Source organism: Sinocyclocheilus grahami, unplaced genomic scaffold (assembly GCF_001515645.1).
Source record: "Sinocyclocheilus grahami isolate Dianchi unplaced genomic scaffold, SAMN03320097.WGS_v1.1 scaffold29.1, whole genome shotgun sequence".
Lineage (NCBI taxonomy): Eukaryota > Metazoa > Chordata > Actinopteri > Cypriniformes > Cyprinidae > Sinocyclocheilus > Sinocyclocheilus grahami.
Genome location: NW_015505208.1, coordinates 235,000 through 256,996, shown reverse-complemented (window position 1 = coordinate 256,996; position 21,997 = coordinate 235,000). Strand labels below are relative to the sequence as shown.

The 21,997-nt window shown below is 36.8% G+C and overlaps 2 protein-coding genes across 4 annotated transcripts in view; one reads left to right on the top strand and one right to left on the bottom strand.

Annotated features, from left to right (window-relative positions):
• Nucleotides 1-1,786: 1,786 nt before the first annotated feature.
• On the bottom strand, nt 1,787-4,465 carry LOC107571682 (tyrosine-protein kinase STYK1). Of its 2 annotated transcripts, none has more exons than XM_016258017.1 (10): nt 4,385-4,465; nt 4,108-4,186; nt 3,843-3,992; nt 3,526-3,723; nt 3,258-3,439; nt 2,996-3,079; nt 2,678-2,895; nt 2,537-2,577; nt 2,322-2,418; nt 1,787-2,195 (listed from the first exon to the last, which is right to left on the bottom strand). In XM_016258017.1, exons 2-10 carry the CDS (start codon nt 4,157-4,159, stop codon nt 2,024-2,026), a joined length of 1,194 nt encoding a protein of 397 aa, XP_016113503.1. In that variant the 5' UTR covers nt 4,160-4,186; nt 4,385-4,465; the 3' UTR covers nt 1,787-2,023. The 2 variants fall into 2 exon arrangements, with proteins under 2 accessions (XP_016113503.1, XP_016113510.1); XM_016258024.1 differs by having other exon boundaries at nt 4,390-4,465.
• Nucleotides 4,466-5,684: 1,219 nt separating this feature from the next.
• The window catches only part of magi3a (membrane associated guanylate kinase, WW and PDZ domain containing 3a), a 169,416-nt gene continuing 153,103 nt past the window's right edge, over nt 5,685-21,997 (top strand). Inside the window, exons 1-2 of one of the 2 annotated variants that reach the window (XM_016256386.1) lie at nt 5,685-5,987; nt 6,131-6,739. In XM_016256386.1, the coding sequence (XP_016111872.1) occupies nt 6,433-6,739 (307 nt within the window). In that variant the 5' untranslated portion in view covers nt 5,685-5,987; nt 6,131-6,432. Of the gene's footprint in view, nt 6,740-21,997 lie in introns of both variants that reach the window. The other variant, XM_016256393.1, reaches the window with a different exon arrangement.

Genomic DNA, 21,997 nt, shown 5'->3' with positions numbered 1-21,997 from the left:
AACAGACAAACTGACTATAAGTAACTTTGCAAGTACGTCAACATTCTACCCACCCTAACCTTAACCTAAGCCTACTAATACTCTAATGAGAGTTAGTTGACCTGTAGTTGCAAAGTTGCTTATAGGCAATAGACAAGGGGGACATTCAAAATAAAATGTAACTTAACATATAAACATTGCTTTTTTTTAAAGTTGAAATTATTAACTAGCTCACATCAAAATTAATATTAGCCTCACAGGGAACACTTAAATAACACTCCACACCTTACCACTTACAAGATGTAGTAAGATACTGTGCATATCTTAAATAAACAATGTCAAGATATATAGTCCATTATAAATGTAAAAATAGATTTTATATGGTGTTCATTGTGTGTTATAAATAATCATAATCTTAAAGCTTATAACCACAAATGCGTAAGCATTATAATGTATTATAATTGTTGTTATGATTATTTATAAGATGATATAACATATTATAAGGTCTTTTATAATGCATTATGCATTCATTATAATGCCTTAAGAATACCCTTATAATGTGTTATAAGTATGGGCTTCATAGAAAGTGTTACCCAATTTTTAAATCATTTTTGTTTTGAGGTGATGAACTTCATGAAATTGACATGATCTAGGAGGCTTACGGACATCTTGATTGCTGCTGATGTTTCATCGCTAAGGATGAGAAATGCTCTTTACCTCTGCTTCACATGTATTGTCATGTGTTTGCATGGCATGTTGACAGAGACACAGTAGATGTGTGGTGTTTGTTGCACAGTTCTTGACGAATCAAAAAGTCAAGAAGCAAAGTAGAGATCGTCAAATTTGCTGTGGAATTTATACTTGTAGAATTACTGCTTTTTGGTTGTTTATGAAACTGAAAAAAATCTGAAACAATCCGAAACTCCACTCTCAATCATAATAACAATTTCTGCTTAATTATTAAAAAAAGGGAATTTTATGCATATGATCTGTGTAATTTCATGTAAAAACACTGCAGTATGATTAAGGTAGTGGCTATCATCATATACTGTAGTTTATCTATTGCCTGGTTAATGTGTGACCTAAAATACTTTATGTCCCATATAATATTAGGTGGGCCTTTGAAACAAATGCCTCGTAACAACATGGTGGTTGATTTAATTTTGATAAATGAGTTCATCTGTACCATTTAACCTCTGTTTTAAGGGGTTCTGCTTCCTGACTCACAGTTATCAGTAATTGCTTGTGTTTAGCGAGTGATCTTCCATTGAATTTGCTATGTACTGTTCACAGGTTCAGTGGGAAGTTGATACCCTGCAACATAACAGTATTGAGGCATTATTTTGTGTTCTGTACACCACTTGTGGTTACTTTTTATTAAAATTTAGTGGTGTTAAGAAGAATTGTGTTTGTGTTTTTTAGAGGTCAACCACCAAAGGATGTAGCAGGTGTAACCTTTTCAAAAGTGTATCAAGGTATCTATTTCCATCAAAATACTGCAGGATGTTTGAAATTGGAATTGACTGGGTCTATAATGTCTGTAAATGTCCACAGAGAGACAGAAAAAAAGCCAACACTTGGAGTCTTTAGGAAATTTAGAAATCACCTGCCAGGACATACATGAGAAAAAGAGGCTATATGGTCACCCTACTTTAGATAAATAACATGGCTTTAGCCACCACTTCAATGAAAAAAAGTAAAATGACAAAGGTTCAAAAAGCTTCTTATATTTTTATTATAATACATTACGTTTATGTATTTTATATATATATATATATATATACATACATTTACATATACATTCATTATACATTAGTAACAAATTTATTTAGCTGGAAACATTTAAATAAATTTTAGTTGACCACTATGCATGTAATCTCCAGTTTCAAGAAATAAGGCGACCTCTAGTGACATTCTGCTGGTCGTGACAAGGCTAGACTTTATTATTATTAATTGATGTCAGTCTTAATGGAACTGAATCAATTGTGCCATTTTCATGCAATGTAGAAATGATCAATTAATTGTTTCTTTGATTGAGTAGATCTCATGGAGGCAGTCCTGCTTTCCTCCTGTATTCACAGATGTCCATTTGCTGTCCAGCGCAAAGTGGTTTTGTGTCAGCAAAGTATTTGTACGAGTCTAGAAGCCAAATAATGGCAGAATACACAGGCCGGTCCTTGAAGTTCCACATGCAGCAGTACTTTATTAAGTCATACCTGCAAGACATGCCAGAAAATGTCATTTATATGTTGTTTTAATAGGATTTTCCATTTTCTTAAACACTTGCTGTTCATAGAGGAGCAAAACAACTATTTACATGTTATGTAAAATATAAGGCTTACAATGGGGCTCCACAGTTTTCTGGTCTTTTCATTCGGTAATGGGCTAAAGTGTTTGGCAGCACTTCAGATGGATCCAGGTCAGGATAGGGAGGAGACCCTTTCAAAGGAGAAGGAAGGTAAAAATAAGACTCCTATCTTGTTTGCTTCATTGTATTTTTTTATACATTTTCTTTTCAAGTGGCAACTGGTGTATTAGGATTTCTAACTAATACTACCCAGGGTTATCATCTCATAAAGCAGGATTCCAAAGGACCATCTGAAGAAGTACGACAGCACAACATTAGCACATTGGTCAAAGTGCAGTATTTGTTAGAAAATGTTTTTGTTGTTGTTGTTTAAAGTTCTGATTGACTCACACATCACTTCTGTCTGTTAGGGGAAGCCTCATCATCCGTTCAGGGGCCTTCCATTTTACCGGCACATTGGCTTCTTGTTCTTTGTCCACCGTTCTCGACTGTCGGCTCTTAAAAGCCAAATCCAATCCAGAGACTTTCACAGAGAGCCCTGAACCAATCAGCATGTTCCGGGCTGCAACATCCCCATGAATAATTCTGTGGTAGGAGAGTAAATAGTCCTAAGAAAAATCATTAATAAATCATTTAAAGAATTTATACATGTCTTACAATTAATTTTAGTTTTACTAAGTATGTGTACACAGTGACTAAACAACTCACCAGTCCTGCTGCTACCTGTTTAGCTACAAGATAAACGGACCTCTCTGAAAACATCTGGAAATGATCACTTGTGCCACATCTGTCCTGTTCAGTAAGAGTTACATTCAGAAGAAAATTGAGTTATGAGATGTATATTCTTTGTCAACATACACTCTCAGAAAAAAGGAACAAATGGGGTGGGCTGTCACTGGGGTGAAACTCTAAGGTAATACCGCTAAATTTATTTAATCATTAGTATACTGTATACTGTAGGTGTTTTTACCTCTCGAAGACTCCAGAGAAAATGCAGGAGGTTCCCTGGAACGCTTGCCTCCAAAACCAGGTACATGGGCATCCGGCGTGTCTGGCAGTATAACATCTTGACTATATTCTCATGTTTGCTCACTGCTACGTGGAAAAGGACAAAATCCACAAATTCAGTAGCCTCCGGTTGATTTGACCCTTCTGAAACAAGAAGATATATCCAACATTTGTAGTTTTGTGGTAAATTCTTAAAAGACACCTTTTCATGGTTGATCTGTGTTCTGTACCTTTAAGAGTTTTAATCACTACAGCAGTGGATGTGTTGTCTTGTTTTAGCTGACCCGTGCAGATTGGCCCATAACGTCCCATCTGAAACGGCTCCACCCCCTCCAGAGTGCACTGAGCAGGTATATCCCATGGATCCAGAGCATCCTGTGCAGGCCGCATGTTCACAAAGCCTGTGTCCAAAGGTACAGGGTCCCCTTCTAAAAGTTGATTCAACATACTATTTCTCATGATTTGCCCTCAAAAAACCAAGCACCAAATATTTGCCATCTAATATTTGCATTCAAACAACATGATAGATCATTTTCCCTTCCCATACCATTTACATTTGAAGATGAGCCTGTGATAATCTGAGCTGATGATCTTTTGGTAATAAAGCTCCATATTATCTGAGACACAACGATCAGGGTGCTGAGAGCCAGCAAGCTTGGGATAATGATGATTGCCAATGGACCTGATCCTTCTTCATCTGTCCATTCATGCAAACACAAAGCAGAATTTTACCCTCGTATAACAGCAAATGTGAAAGCATTAAAAGTACGTTAGACTTGATTGTAAGTACTGAAAGAAAAATAGACTCTTACAAGAGATTGGGTCAGAGCCAGATGAGCTGTTGCGTTGGGCCTGTACAGCCATAAGGGTGTCCCTTTAACATTTCCAAAACTGGCGTGACAAATGACATTAGCACAATCATTTCAATTGAACGATCTTTCAAAAATACAGCATGTATGTTAGTAGAACTGAAGTGAAAGACTTTTGAGGACCTCTGAGGATATAAATAGCTCCTGTCTCTTGCTCCAAGCATGTTTTCTTTGCTGTATACATATGTGTGTGTATATTGTGAGTGCATGTCATCCTTACCTTACCGGAATAAAGGTAGAAAATAATCTTTTTGGCTGCTTTTGGTAGAAGCGACTTGTTTGAGCATAAGGTTTGATTTTGACTTTGAGAGCAATGACCGTGAGGGTGAATGACTGCCCACCTGACTTAATTATTAACTTAAGTACAGAACCATTTTAACTGTTGCCATGAGTGGTTTGCTTTTCTGAATTGCAATCAAATTCAGTATGCTGAATATTTAAGGTTTTTGTGTCTTTTTTAAGAAATGTAAAATTATTCAGTTTCTATTGCCTCATCATTTTGCACATACTGAACGTCTGTCTAAATATGCTATTTAATAAAACATATAAATGTAAATTGTTGTGGGGCGTCTTCACAAGTTACCCTACTCTATGTACCGAGTGCAATTCTATACTACAACAGCAGGTGGCACTATTATACAACATTATGTCTGAAAGCTTAGCTTTAATCTGATTTTAACGCCTGAAACAAAGACTGCTATATAGTAGTATTTAATTGTGCTATCTTTCTAAAACTACTCTTAATGCAAGAAAGAAGTGGCATTTTGATATTGTAAAATAACACTATATGTATACAAAAATCATGCTGATGTCCAAAAATGTGTAACAGGTGGTGTGAAATTACAAGGTACTAGCCGTTCAACATATGAAACCATAATAACAGAACAATATATTATGAAATTGTTCATTTATTTTCTTTTACATCCAGGGATCAGTGAAGTGGAGAGAGTTTAAATAGACAGATTTATATAGGTAGATAGGCCTATATAACACAATTCAAATTCTATTTCATGGATTTTCTAAATTAAACTCAAAAACTTTACACTCACAAAAGTGGTTTCACCATATGTTCTATTAATTATGGTAATTTTGTTTGTTTTCATGCGAAGCACACTTTGAACTGCATTTTTGCTACACGAATGCATCACAAATAAATATTTTTTTTAATTATCAAAATAATTACAACGTTTCACCATGAAAATCACTGAGGGTCTGTTGGATTGGTTAAGAGTCTGTAGGAGGGTTTGATGACTGTAAAGCTTAAAAAACCCTGGTTTATACTTACTATCATCTATATATAGGCTAGACTCTAGTGTATAAAGACTCTGTATGAGCACATTTACTTTTAATGCAGCAAGTGCATTTTTCCCTAACATATAACTTTTCTTTAACAAATTCCCTTCAGGCCTGGAAGCGTGGCAGAGGCTTTTTACGTTTAGTATTGTAAATAGTATGGGAAAGCCCGCCCCCTCGCTCTGATTGGCTGCCCTGCTCTCGTCCGCTCTGCGCCTCTGACAGTCCCTGCTCTCGTTTGGCGCAAGTAACAAGGTGAAAATGACTACAAAGTTGCGCCTACAGTTAATCACCGACGGGCGCTGACAGCACCACACAGACAACAACAACGCACACAAGAGGGCGTTTCTGCAAGAATCAAAGGTCGTCGGATAGTGGACCTAGTTTGTATCGTGTAGGCTATTGCAGATCCAGGTACAGTGTTGTTCGTCGTTTGCCGTGAACGCGCCGGTAGCTGATGTCATTGGAACAGGTGCGCGAAAGCCAAGTTAACAACAGTCGCCCTGCATCGCGAGGGATTACACACGGATGTGAGTGTTTTTCTACGGCGTTTCATTCATCAGCCGGAATTACGAAGCGATTTGAGGCTGTATTATTTTTATGTGCCTGGATAAAGCAAGCTGTCCAGCCTCGGGTGGTAGTTTATTGCTATTTCCGTGTCTTTTGCTCCTAGAAAGCGCTTGTTTGGATCGTTTGAAGACGATATTTGGCGACACTTCTTGGTGAGCGGTGAGGCAACGAAGAACCCTTTTACCTTCGTGTGAGCTCGTGATTCAATTCAGATGAATGTACATGAATTATGACTGAACCATAGAGGGAATACATTTCAAGGACCGACCGACTCCGAAGTTTTAAAACGTTTCTTTTTTCACCAAGACATGGGAATGGAGTCGCTTTGCTTTATTGCGCTCTAAACGCGTTTACATAAGGAAATAACCTTTTTTTTCAAAGACTCGTTTACTAAAGGGATTAATCATGTCCAAGACGCTGAAAAAGAAGAAACATTGGTCCAGTAAAGTGCAGGAATGCGCCGTTTCGTGGGGTAACGCCGGGGAGCTCAGCGCCGTGCTGGAGATACGCGGGGGAGCCGAGCACGGAGAGTTCCCGCACCTGGGACAGGTGTTGTCGGACGCGTTAGTGTGCCATGTCGGCAGGCTACCTGGTCCCGGAGACGTGCTTCTGGAGGTGAATGGCACGCCTGTCAGCGGACTGACAAACCGAGACACCCTCGCCGTCATCCGCCACTTTCGCGAACCCCTCCGTCTGAAGACTGTAAAGCCAGGTTAGTTTGTTAATTGCTAAAACCTAGTGAGCTACCGACCGAGACAACAGTTTGTCACACTACACTGAACCCGAGGTTTCCTTTTAAAACCTGAGTAAATGCAAGTTTTAAACCTGTGTTAAGCTGTGTTTCATATTTGTAATTTTGAAAGAGGATTAGCGTCGCTTTGCACTGCTTGTGCTTGAATGTTAAGATGTTGTTTAGCAACAGACAACCAATCACAAACTGCCTCAGTGACCAACTTATTAAATATTCATAGACTTTGTACAGTCTGAGAAACTTTGACGCGTTGTGTCATGATAACTGCAGTGATGATCAGCTGAAAATGAATTCGTTTCATGATTTATTTTCCTGTTTATTGACGTGAAGCAGCTTTGAAACATTCTATTCTGTAAAGCGCTATTTAAGTAAAAATGACTTGACTAGATGATAAAACACAACCAGAGAGGATCTGGATGGTGAAATTCCCACGCAGATATATGCAGAGGCGGACAGTAACTAAGTACATTTACTTGAGTATTGTACTTAAGTACACTATTTGAGTATCTGTACTTTACTTGAGTATAATTTTTTCTGGAAACATATGACTTTAACTTCACTACATTTGAAAGACAAATATTGTACTTTTCACTCCACTACATTTCTATCAAGGTCCTCGAAGTAGAAAGTCGTTAGCAGCTTTGAAAGTCAGTGGGTGCTTCTTTTTTTTTCTAGACAGTTTATCAGTAATCACTCTTGGGGCTACATGAAGTGATTTCCCAGCATTTCTTGTGAGCACTGACCAGTTCCAAATGTGGTATTTATTTACAACAATTCAATAATAAGAAGTTAATATTGTGGTTTATATTAGACACAATATTGTCTGATTTTGCTAAATTGTGTAAGTGAAAATATTACCTATAAAGCCACAGAAGGACTGTTGTGTGTCTCCTAATAAAACACAATAGGTGTTGAACTTGAAGCAGCACTGCAGACCATTTTGTGTGTGACATCAAAGTACAGCGAGAGCGATTCGACAGCATTTTTAAAATTTTTTGTTTTGATGTCAAATAAGTCTTGCTGTTTTGCATTTTTGTTAAAGCAGTGTTGCTGTTGTAAAGTTATGCAGCTACAGTTGTGTTGCTGGGTTTTAAAGCAGGTTTTTTTTCTTCTTTATCACTCTGTATTTACAGCATTTCACTGTCCACTCTGTTCAATTGTGGATGAATGGCTACACATAGATGTGTGCACACACTGTCAGAGCTGTGTGAGATCACTACCATCCTGCTTTTGTGGGGCTGTTAAATAATATTTTTTTTGTTTCGTTTTTTCCCCATAGGTTTTTAACATTTTAAAAGCACTTTATTCCATAGATACTACAAGCTAGTCAGTGTATTCAGTAGGTGTAATGTATTCTAAGTTGCTTCAAAGGTATTGCAAGTACTAGTACGTACAACAATAAAACAGTGCATTGACATAAAAAAGGAAATTTACTTTTGGTACTTAAGTACTTTTAAAAGCAAGTACTTCTGTACTTTTACTTAAGTAAAAATCTGTCTTTACAACTTTTACTTGTAATGGAGTAATATTTGACCAGCGGTATCTGTACTTTCACTCAAGTAATGGAGTTGTGTACTTTGTCCGCCTCTGGATATATGTGACCCTGGACCACAAAAACATAAGGGTCATAAGGGTCAATTGTTTGAAATTGAGATTTATACATCATCTAAAAGCTGAATAAATAAGCTTTCTATTGATGTATGGTTTGTCAAAATATTGAGAAAATCGCCTCTAAAGTTGTCAAAATGAAGTTCTAATGCATATTACTAATCAAAAATTAGGTTTTGATATATTTACGGTAGGACATTTAGGAAAATATCTTCATGGAACATGATCTTTACTTAATATCCTAATGATTTTTGGCATAAAAGAAAAATCGACAATTTTAACCCAAACACTGTATTGTTGACTATTGCTACAATTATACCTGCGCAACTTATTTCTGGTTTTGTGGTCCAGGGTCACGTATTATAGCCCTGTCATTTTATTGACCTGATAAATATGCAAATAAGAATGCTAGCTCGTAGTTACAAATGTACAGTGTGAAATATGGAACAAGATAACCGGGGTAAGAACTTTTCAGGTAAAGAATGAATAGTTAGGCAGCTCTCAGGGTTTTAGCCAATATCAACCTTGAGCTCTATTACTAGCATTTGCTTCTAATTACGCAGTTGGCATTTTGATTAAATGGGACTCTCAAGGAAAAAGTGGATTTTAACTGAAGCCATTTATCACAGTTACCACAACAGGAGGAAATTGAGACTATCCATCATGAGGAAGTTTTGGTACCACTGGATGCTTTCTGTTTGTGGGTAACCACAACGATTTCATTAATCGTGTAGCTGGTAGATACTTTTACTTTCTATCGAGACTTCCAAGGTTTATTTAAGCTGCTAAAGCCAGGTTACAAGTGTTTACTGGTTTAAGGGACTCTTTATCTTGTGTTTTGAAGAGAAATAATGAGGATTTACAAAAGACAGCGGAGACCTGAGCTTTCAGGACAGGTGAGGATCAGAGGCCATAAAATACAGACAGAATACTATCATGTTTCTAACCAAATCTCCATGGTTACTGAACAGAAGGTAGGAATCTAGAATAACTTCGCATTATTGTGAAACCCGACCCGTCTGTGGATCGTGATCGTATTACAGAAACATCCTAACTCAGAATCCTATCTTCTCTGTTTTAGTCACCAATTTCGGTTATGATCGCACTTGTCAGATCTTAACCTTAAGAATTAAGATTTCAGGAATGTGACTGGATTATAAAAGAAGTTAAGAGTGAACGAGTGCTTTTTTTTATTGTTCTTTTAAGATTGTGTGACCCTTTAGCGGGCATATGTGTGCATAGGCTAATGGCATCATTATAAGTTGATGCAGATGCTATAGGTATCCATTCGGCTGGGAATTCTGTAAACTCTTTTAACATTTAGAGCTTTGAACTTTGTGTATGTAATCCTCTTTGCCTGCAGCACAGATGTCGTCTGACTTCCCAGCCTCCCCCTTCGCCCACTGTCCACCTCATTTAGCGTGTTAGCCTGCCTGAAGGATCACCGTTCGACAACTTTATGCCATTTTACTGCTCTTTTGGAGATGACTTTAATCAGAGAGCTTTATGTTGCTATGGGCACTCTCTACATCTGTTTATTTTGGGCTTGCAAATGAAGTAGAGTGGATTACCTAATATGGAAATGTAGTTCTCCTCGCACTTCCTAATCAGTGTAAATTGGCATTAGTGAACGGGTTAGCATCAGATGTCTCTTACTGATTATTTTAACGTAGTGTGAGTTTGTTAAAGCTGCCAAAGCCTGCAGCTTTGAACTGAGTCCAAGTCTAATTGATTCAATTACTCTCTTAAATCTGTGCAATGCTGTCTGGCTCGTGACTCAGCAAGAGAACTGGACACCTGAAAGCTTGTATGATGTTTGAAATGGACAGTGTTGTTAAAGTATGTTGTGGGGTTACTTTAAAAAAGAAAAAACACACTTGTGAATAGTTTTGTTATAGTTGCCTATGCATATTAAGCTAAGAAGAGGAAAAAGTAGGCTGTTTTAACACATCAAGATTGGTCACTATCTGCTATGATTTTATCTATTGGATCATCTTTATTTGATATTTGGATATTTGATATTAGATATTTATATTTGCAGGCACATTTCCTATATTTTTACATTTGCCGTCTTAAAGGGGTCATATGATGCGATCTCAACTTTTCCTTTCTCTTTGGAGTGTTACAAGCTGATTGTGAATAGATAAGATCCCTGAAGTTGCAAAGACTAAAGTCTCAAAACCAAAGAGATATTCTTTATCAAAGTTAAGACTCTGCCACGCCCCCCTAAAACGTCAGGTAATTCTGACTTTGCTATGACAATCTGGCGCTTCTGAATCAGCTACTGTTTTGTTATTAGTTTAAGTATTTGCTATTGACTGTTCAAATGCGGAGTTTTGCGCATTGTGTGTGTGTGTGTGCGCGCATGTGTGTGTGTGTGTGTGAAAGAGAGAGAGAGAGAGAGAGAGAGACACAGAGAGAGATAGAGAGATCACAGTGGAGTCAGCTGTCTTAACCGTGGCTTGTGTACTGCAAACACATACCAGCTTCATCACTGTGTCTGTCATGCAACTCTGTTCCCCTTTTCGGCTCTGTCTTTGCGTTTATTTTGAAAGATGAAGCTCACGATTATGGTAAGGGGCGTTACATTTCCGACGAGTGCTTGCGGTGTTCGGCCAATCACAATGCACTGGGCCAGCTGGCCAATCAGAGCAGACTGCGCTTGTCGGAAGGAGGGACTTTGTAGAAAATGAAGCGTTTGAGAGAGGCGGGGCATAGAGGACCTACAATAATGTACAGTATTTGAAAAATAATGTGTTTTTTGAACATTAAAGCATGTCAACATATTCTGTTACACCAAATACACAAAATAATGATCTTTAAAAAAGCATCATATGACTCCTTTAAAAGATCTTTGTGATCTTTAGCAAATCTCAGTTAATACCCATTTTTTATACTGTACTTTAGAATTTTGTGTTCTTAAATCAGGGTCATTATAGTTACTGTAAGTAAAATTATAATGAAAACCATAAAAAATATTTTCATTAATTGAAATAAAATAAAAATGAACTAATAAAAACGGTTGACATAAAAAAAACTGATAAAAATGACAAAAACATCTAAATTATTAAAACTTTAACTAAAACGAAATAGTCAAAATGGTAAAAACTATAATAGTATATAAATTATATTAAAATAACACTGATTTAAATGCCCTTGTAGCCATTAAAATTATAAATTTTAGTTGGTAGATTTATTTTTTGTTTAGATCTCCAAATTTTATTGGACAGATCATGACACTAATTATCGATATCAACTAGAATTTTAATATTCAAATAAAATCCAATTTTGTTTATAAGGGTAGTAACAACAGTATCTGACCACTGTGACATACAGCCATTCTAAAATAAGCATCACAATCATTGTAAATATATAGTATGTAACATAATATAGACCACAATCTAATCAAAAGAGGAGTCAGTCAAACAATTATAAGAGGTTCTACTTTCAGACTCTAGGGACAGGTATAAGCCTGCACAAAAAAAAAATCATATTTACTTCTAAAGAAAGATCAACTGCGTTTCTTAAATGTTCCTGCATCAGAGGCTGTGTCGTGTACTGTATGTGTGTGTGTGGCTGAGTGTTTTCTCTCTGTCCCTCAGTTTATGTTTAATTCATACCATCTCAATCATTGATGAGTCCATAGAAGAGGCCAGCTCAAAGGGATCAGATGGTACCAGGAGACCATTTAGCCTTAAATTCGAGCCACAACTAACACTGGCTGAGTGCTCTACACGGCTGATATGAAGCTCAAGGGCCTTCATCCTGTGGCCGGGCTTAAGGCTCCTAGGCCAGTCTAGAGAGCTCAGCAGAGCTGCTGCTGGCTTTTATACCAACTTTAGTGGGATGAATTGGTTGCAAAGGTGTAAAAGGTGTAGCATGGTAAAGTCATGATCAAGTGGGGCTCAAGACAATAAGGAAACAATTGAAGGAAACTGTGGAAAGAAGGAAAATGTAAAGTTGAAGTTTGAAGGGTCTAAAGTTAGCCAGGATAGTTTGCCATGTGTCGGTGAGTTTTCTGTGCTGATGAGCGCACATTTACCATGCTTCTCCTTATCGACTATATCCTTTCCTGCCCAGTGGACTTGTGGCTCATGCTCATATTTTCCAGTCTTATCTATTCCATGGCGTGAAGCTTCTTGGCCTCCCAACAAATTCACTCGAACCTGTCATGTCCTCTTCCGTTTTTCCTGTTCTTCACCCCCAGACCTTTTCTGCCAACCCTCTCACAAGCAGTAGTGTCCAAAAGACCACACTGAAAATATGGTTTCTTCACAATTCTAAAATCCAGGTTTAAAACAAAGAAATATTATGACATAATGTGGCTAATAAATATTTACTATTTTGCGCATTTGTGAAGACCAGGGGGAATTCCGTTAAAGTTCTAAGAGGTCCAGCCTGCTTCTTTTTTTCCCAGTGGAGGTCCAGGCAATACCTTTTTGCAATGGTAATACATTTACATGTGGACAGCAATAATACTTTGTAAAATCCTAAATAAAATGATCCTCAAGGACAAGGATTTTGGAGCTTAAGCAGAGGTGTCTGAAAATCTTCTACAACAAATATAAAGTGAAGTGCGTTTGGAGTTGCATATTAATATTAGGTGATATTCTACAACAGCATAAAAATATAAATGATCCTGAATGCTTGTGGTGTGTACAGCTACGTTGTTTTGACATGCTGTAGAAACTGTAAGCCGGGGTCTAGGTTGGTAACCTTTGTTGTAGACATGTGTACAATAGATAGTTTGTAATATTATGTGAAAAATGCATTACTTTGCAAATAAATTTCTGTTAGCAGTCTCTGATTTTTGACCTTAATACTTACAAAATAGATAATAAGTAAACAGATTTTTAATATTGAACACATTTCAGTGCTTAAAGGCATAGTTCACCCCAACATTTTCCAAACCTGTATGAGTTTCTTTCTTATGTTGAACATAAAAGAAGATATTTTGAAGAGTGCTGGTAAGCAAACAGTTGATGGTCCCCATTGACTTCCATAGTATTTCTTTCCCTACTATGGACGTCAATGGGGACCGACTGTTTGGTTTTTCAGAATTCTTCTTTAAAGTATCCTCTTTTGTGTTCAACATAAAAAAGAAAAAAAATCTGTGACATTTACAGTAAAATACCGGCAGCTGAGGTTGCCAGAACGTCACTGTAAAAAATATGGTAGCAACATTTTAGGTTTTACAGACTTAACTTAAATTCACAATAAAATACCGTATTTCATTAACTGATGTAATGTTAATAAACCAAAATATAAAAATGTGTTAATATCTGTTTTGAACCATTGTAATGCACCGATAACCACCAAAAACTGGTGGTGATGAGAAAGTCACATGATGAACCAAAGCTTATCACAAACAGCTTTTCTACGAGCTGAGGAGGGCAATACTTGTATATAGAAGGTGCACACAGTGTCATTCACACAAACACTAAACCCCATCATGGTGTCACACATGATACTGAAATAATGCAATAAACATTAATTTAACAACATGTAAGATTAAACCCTAATATACACAACTGATATTAAACAAAAAAAACATAAAATATGAAGGGTCATGCAGGGAATTGTCGTGAAGTGTCAATTACAATTTTTTTTTTACTGTAAATTATACAATGACTTTTTCTTTTTCACTTCCAAAAAACGTATTTTTAACAGTATTTTACTGTAAAATTACATTAAATGTAATTACATTTTTTCACCGAATATAGAATGGAAACTTACTGTTAACCAGTTAACAGGTTTTTACTGTAGCATTTTTACAGTCTTTTACTGTTAAAATCTCAATCATTTTTTACAGTATAGGTTTGGAACTACAGGAGGGTGAGTAAATGATGACAAAATTTTGGGTGAACTATTCCTTTAATCTCTGAACAGAGATCTGCTCTGTATTTCATAACCATGATGTTGCATTCGAATAAAAAGGCACTGCTGTCATACATTCGGACCAGATGAAGGTTTTTTTTTTCCAAGTACATAGTGAAATTGTGCTCAAAGCCATTGTTTGAGTGCGGCCTTGATTAACCGCAATGGTGTAGTTTCCACACATTGTGTTAATGTGCAAGCGGAGGAAGGGTGAGGGAGTGTATCATTACTGACTCATAGGCTGACTTACATTAGTCCTCCTGTCATGATGCTGTGTGGCATTATGAAGCAGCAATTGTTTTGATACTCATACTGTGTTTTTGGCAACGTTTTCTTGTGTTGATCTTATTGTCTTTACTTACACACTCTCCTGAGTCATGACAAAGGAACAAATGCCTCATTTTATTAGACCATAACTAAACATTTTCTCACTGCTGTACCGTCTCCCTTTTTCTTCAGCTATGCGGAGTGAGGTAAATCTGTTTCGTTCTCTGCTGGATGATTATAGTAGTTTATGGAGTAGACGGGGGTTATGTCAGCTTTGTAGAACAGGGAGGAAGCTTTAATGTGGTTTCCTTTAAAATGTTCGCAGCTTATGAGCGGTCTGTCACAAGCAGCTGCTCCGGTCGTATAACTTTACTTGCACGTTTGCTGCTGACATACACCTATAAAAGCGTACCACAGCTGCTTTAACATTCTGTTCAAGTCTGTTCATCTCTCTGAGGGCCTCGGGCTCATTGCTTAGTCACCAAACAACATTCATGCAATTTTTTTATGTAAACACCCTCAGTTCCTTTCCCAAAGTTTCATACAATGCCAGAATTTTCAGTGGTAATCATCTCCAGCGGCTGTTACACAGATTTGACAGGAGCAGAATGCATTTTCTCTCCCATCCTCATTTCATCCTCCCTTCAAACCAGCTTTTTTGATTAGCTGTCCTTGTGTTATTGAAAGCCTGTTGTTTGCATGTTTCAACCTGCCTCAAAGAAGCAAATAAAACTGTTTCTCTTTTGGTAACACTCACTTTCTAGTAGAGATGCAACGATTGCAATTTTCTTGGCCGATTCCGATTTCTGATTTTTTGTTAGTGTGATCTGCCGATACCGATTTTTGCAGATTCCGATTTTCTTTCTAAGAACTAATCTAACTAATTGACAGCATATACAAACAAAAATCTACTTTTCTTTAACGCAAAGTTTTATTTTTATAAAAAAACAAAAAAATAAAAAGTCAGTAATAAAATAAGAACAAATACAAAAAAAATCCAAACAACAGCACAAATAAATGCAATAGAATAAAGAGAGCTATGAAACTAAGTTTTTCAGGTTAAGTAAGTTTTTATTCAGTTAAGAAATACTACAGAAATTAAAGTAATCAAATGTAAAATAACACATCCAGTGTTATTTTACATTTGATTACTTTAATTTCTGTAGTCTTCATTGTAAAAATTAAATACAGATTAATGCTTACCATTAAAGTTATAAAACGTATTCAGTCAAGAGCAGAAAATTATTTTCTTTTTCTTTTGTTCTTTGATTAACATGACAGATAGCAGCATAAATATTGGACTGCGGTCCCTTTAAAAGTTTATCCACGGACCCAATATACTGTTACAAAACATGCGTTCTCTTTCTCAACTATTTAACTTTCCAAAACTGACTGTGTTTAACTGGATACTCGCCAAAACGGTCATTTTGACAGTTTATGTATTTAAAACGTTTTAGCGCAGTTAGCCACTCATTTTGGTATTTGGGGCTCACAAGCTGTTTGAGACTGAGCACGGATTGTGCCCTCCACTAATATAGATCAGTGGTGGTGTGCGCGCGTTTGGTATAAACGCGAAACCTGCGGGAATGACTAAAATAATGTGCAATACCAAGTGTGCCGCACGAGTCTTAAAAAGTGAAGCCATCGCGTTTCGATCGCCCCCAGGTGGCTGGTCCCAGTATAGGTCATAAACCCCACCCACTCCATGTAATCTAATGGGACATGAGACAAACTAAATAATTAAATTTCACTTCAAATAATTTTTTTCCAAAGATGGCTTTTGTCATTTGATGTAGATTTTATCATGCTGAGGTAAGTTCAAGTGTTAGTTTTTTAAATAATTTTGGTTTTAGTTAGTTAAGTGATGCTATAAAAACGGGAGTGTGATGTCATGATTGACAGCTGAGACTGACAGCTTCTCTGAGTGAACTGAGGTGCCCACGGACTTTTTCAGAATCTTTAGGAGGATATTGGAGTTGTATTTACCTTATTTTAACACAATGCTCTCAGCAGGCAAAAATTGGAGCAGTCGGGCTAATTAAAACGGGGTCAGGGGCATGTGCTTGCAATTGACTCTGTGGGAGTGTGGGCGGAACGCGGCTCCACTTCGCTCGCTACTGCGCAGAGTCCGGTCCCAAATCAGCACAATATGGCCGCGCCCTGTTGAGACAATGGCGGTGTCTTGAGAAATCGAGTCCCCCCCTCAAAATCGGGTCCACTTAGGACCCCGAGTGATCCCATTTGCTCAACAAACTATTAATGGGTATTATTTTTAGTGCCTGATTACAATTCCTGCAAAATCGCGCTTTGATTGTGTCGTTTGAACTTCGTTATAATGACCATTAATGTCTTTTAAATTACATGTTTTATATGCTAGTATCCGAAGCTATAGGTTGTGAAATCAAACATTTCTCGTTTTTATTTATTTATTTATTTTGGTTAGCTCACGTACTAGCATAGCATACAGCTACCCGATTAGCCTGCTAGGTTAGCTTATACACCACGCATTTGCACTTACCATACATATATTCACAACGAAATAGTAACGTAAGTGACTTTTGATCAGGCATTTAAAACAGCTACCGCCTTGGTGCTAAGCGGACCCGATTTCGAGGGGGGACTCGATTTCTCATGACAGCGGCTTCACTTTTCTTCAGTGGAAGAGATTGAAGGTGCGTCGTCCATCTTTTTTTACAGTCTATGCGCAATACAAGCACTATTTAACCGGAGCGAATGAGACGTGTGTGTGAGAGAGAAGGGGTCGTCAAAGAGAAGAGAGCGAGAATGCGCGGCTGACGTTATTGCCTGTGTCGATGATAACAAAATGGATCGGCTCGAAATCGGAAAGAAGTGAGACTGACCGACCGATCACCAATCCGGGCCGATCATGAGGAAAATTGGCCGATTCCGATCCCTGGCCAATCGATCGTTGCATCTCTACTTTCTAGTGTGGCTCTTCACAAGCTGTTCATTTTCAGGACAAGTTTGATTAATTTCATTAAATAGTATCAGTATTTCATAGTATTTGATTATGTCTTTAATTGATTTTTCCTGCAATATGTACATTGACAGACAGTCACCACTGATAAGCTACCACTAAATATTGTAGAAACTTAATTTGATGTAAAGTTGCTTTGCAATGATTTGTATCGTGAAAAGCGCTGTAAAAATAAACTTTAAGTGAATTTTTGTCTATTTTTGTCTAATTTTCCTGGTAAAAGATGTAAATTCCTTCAAATCTTAAATGTACTGACGAAACACACCAAAAGATATTAAGATTGTTTTCAGAGAATGCATGTTTAAAACAAGTATATTTTGTTACTGTTCTGACAGATTAAAAAAAAAGTGATTTTAAATGTATATAATATAATATATTTAAAAAAAATTCTACCAGCACAATAAGACAAAGTACATTATATTCAAGATATAGTATTTTGAAAATAACTTTTTGAAAAAAAACCCAGTTTTCTCTGTTAACAACATAGATAACAACATAGACCCAATTGTCTTTGACTTTATGTACAAAAAAGACACCCAGTGACGTCTAACAGAATAAATTGTAGAAAGAAAGCCATTCAGGCTTGGAATGAGATGCAGTTGAGTAAATTATGACATAAGATAAAAGAAGATAGTTTGAAAATAATTGGTAACCAAACAGTTGGGAAAAAATACTATGCACGTCTGTTTGGTTACCAGCATTCTTCAGAATATCGTCTTTTGTGTTCAGCAGAAGAAAGAAACTTGTACAGATTTAGAACAACTTGATAGTCAGTGAATGATGGCAAAAAAAAAAGCTTTTTTGAGTGAACCATCTCTTTAAAGGGGTCATATGATGCTGCTAAAAAACACATTATTTTGCACATACTGTACATTATTGTTTCTCCTCTATGCCCCGCCTTTCTGAAACACGTAGATTTTTACAAAGCTCATCGGTCTGAAAAAGCGAGGTGTGCTGTGATTGGCCAGCTATCCAGTGCGTAAGTTGATGTATTCCCTCAGCGACCAGCACAGATCAGCTCTAGGCATGACAAAGCGGATATCGTCCTCTTTTGGAAGACCAAGCAAAGTAGTTTTGCTTTCACAACGAAGCACACAGCGTCTTTACGACATGGCAGCGGCAACAACAATACTACAGTGAGAATAAAAGTTACACCTTCTTTCTTTGCGTGAACATTTGGGCTGCTTTATGCAAATCTTCCCACATAGCGATGTAGATATATGGGGGCGTGTTAGAACGAGCCGTTTTAGGTAGGTGTGGCTGACTCTTAACTTTTATAAAGAATATCTCTTTGGATTTGAGACTTTAGTCTTTGCAACTTTACAGACCTTCTTTATGCACCAAGAGCTTGTAACACTCCAAAGAGAAAGGAAAAATTGAAATCGCATCATATGACCCCTTTAATGTCTTATGAATTGTTGCTACAGAAGATATTTATCTTGTTTTAAGAATTTTTTGATATTTTCTTACTAGAAAACAAGTCCAAAAGCCTAATTAAAACCTCATTTAGGAGTACATTTTAGCAGTATAAGAGATGTCACCACCCCTCTGAGAGAAATTCAGCAGGAATAGCGACATACACTTCAGTCAACCTGTAGACTGGCAAGAAACTGATTGCAACATTTATGAGGTAAAACATAATTTGTTAAATTACCACTCCACCAGGCACATTTTCATACATCTGCATCTGTGGTTTCATTTTAAGTAATGACTCTTACAGATTTTCTTGCTCCCCACATCATTCCATTGAACGAGAAGTACAACTGAAGTATTTTTGATGGTGCATCAGTACGCCGCCCCTCTGGAATCAATCCCGAATCTGCTCACACACCCCAATTGCCCATGCATGGGGGGGTGATAGATAGGAGGATAGGAGCATCTGCTTGGAATATTAAGGCATATCTCAAACCTCTCCCCGCAGAAACTATCTCACGCGCTCAACCCCTTTATCAGCCTCGCTGTCAGCGGGAGTATGCAGAGGGCTTCTGTTGTCGCACCGGCACTTGTCACTGGAACATTCCACCATTCCAGCACTGTTTATCTTTCTGTGGAGTCTTAATGGCAAAGAATGGCATGGAAATGAGAGTGTGCCTGTAGAAACCTGGCTAAAATGTGGACGTCATATAACCTCTCTTTGCTGCATTGTCATGGCTGAGATCACCGAAAGTGGCTTTTAGTGTTTATTTTCACTGATATGTTGTTTGCGACTTAATTGGCTTGTATCAGATATTTATGCCCCCTAGAGATACGTGGTCAGTGTGATCCATGCCAGCATTTGCATTTAGTCCCTCCAGCTGAAATCCACATGGCAGATGAGGTTCATTGAAGCAGCCTGGGAGGTGTTTTTCTATACGATGATCTGATATCTCATCCCCCAAGTACTGTTATTGTCAAACAGAGTGGGCTTTGATATTTTTGGTCTGATTCACAGCAATCGTCTGCAGTTTGACGGTTTATGCGGCAACAGGAAATGAAAGGATGCTTATGCTGTGAGGAGAATGGACATGAATAATTAAGTGACAAATTAACGCAGACTGTTTGATTGTGTTCGTGCCCGTCATCAACAAGTGAGTGGGATAAAAAGGTGGAGAATTCCTGTCACTCTTGGTTGTGACTTGAAGGAGCTTTACTGAATGAATAAAAGTGATCAGGATTAGGAGGAAAGCAGCTGTGGAGCTGATAAAGAGATATATAGCATTACAAAACTTCAGAGAGCTGGGAAGGTGATTTCCAGGGCTTATAAAGCCAAGCGCTCGCTGCCAGGTTGAAAATCCCTGATCTGTGCACATTTAAAGCAGATGTTTTACATTGTTTTATATTTATTTTGCACAAGAATGAGAAAAAGAACAAAAAAAAAAATGAAGCTTGGTGAGATGTGGAAATCCGTGTATCATTCGATCATTAGTTTTGTGATTTAATATTGAAAGTAGAAAAATGAGAAAACGGCTCCTTTTTCGTTTTTTTGTTTTTTTCCAAAACACGAAAAATGAGAATTCAGCTTAAATTTTCGTTTTTCGTTCATGGGTGGAAAAATGAGTAAACAGCTTAAAGTATTTCCAGACTGTAAAGTCGCTTTTTTTTAACATGATACATAGGCCTACTGTGATTTATTCCAAAGTGACTTATATGATGCATTTAACGTCAAATAATCTAAATGAAGCCTTTTAAAAAAAGACAAGTATTCACTATGGTTGATGTTTGTGGCATGCGCCGTAGAAATCGAATATTCAAGCTGTTTATTCATTTTTCTACCCCTGAACGAAAAACGAACATTTAAGCTGAATTCTCGTTTTTCCTGTTTTGGAAAAAAACGGGAAAACGAAAAAGGAGCCGTTTTCTCATTTTTCTACTTTCAATATTAATTAAATAAAATTAATGATCGAATGATAGACGGATTTGTGGAGATTGTTCGATTCATTTGTTTTTTTGTTTAATTTTTAAATTGTTTAAAAAAAATTTTTATTTTAAAATAAATGTATTTCAATTTATATTGTTTAATTTAATTTAATTTAATTTAATTTAATTTTTAAATTATATTTATACTATAGATTTTTATTGCAATTTTGTGTTTTATTTAATTGTTTTCATTTAAAAAAATTGTTTTGCTTTTAGTTTAGTTTTTTGTTTGTTTTGTTTTAGTTAGTTCATTTTATTTAATATTCAATTAATTTTATTTTAATTAATCTTGTTTTATTTTTATTTAACTTTAAATAAATGTTATTTATAATATATATCTTTAATTTAATTTAGTTGTTTTTTATTTTGTTGTTTTTAATTTTTTCTGTTTAGTTGTGTTTTCTTTTTTAGTTAAGTTTAGTTTAGTTTTTTGTTTTGGTTAGTTTTTGGTTGTTTTTATTTGTTTAGGTTTTGAGTTGTTTTCATCTTGATTTCCAAACTTTTTTTCAGTCACTTACTCCAGTGATATTGCTCTTGATATTAAAAAAAAAAAATTATGTAAACCTTGCTATAAGTGTGGATTAAATACCGTTTGGGTGAAAATGTGCTTCTCATCCTTGTGTAAGTTAGATTTTATTACCGGCACATTTTTAATAGTCCTTAATAACTCACTCCCAATAGCCTTTTTATAATTTATGGCCATTATTAAAGAAAATAGTCAATGCAGTAACACAGAAATTGCTTTATTTTCAGGATAGAGGTGCAGCCCTGTTATGCAGCAGCACTGCTTGCGTGTGATGTGAAACGCCTAAGACGTCACAATGGTGTGAGGTCTCCTGAGTGGACAAAGCAAACGCTGTAACAAAGATAATGAACTGAATCTATTTCTTCAAAGGACAGAGAGGTGGGCTGTGGTATAATATCCCCCCATTTGCCTTATTGTGACTGTTTCTGTGATCCAGGGATCTTTATTATTCTTGTGCTGGCGTGTAGTGCTTACCACCGGAGAATGAAAAGTGATGGCCTTTTGAAGTCTTAATGCCTGCAAATAACTTGCCCTTCTCTTGAGCACT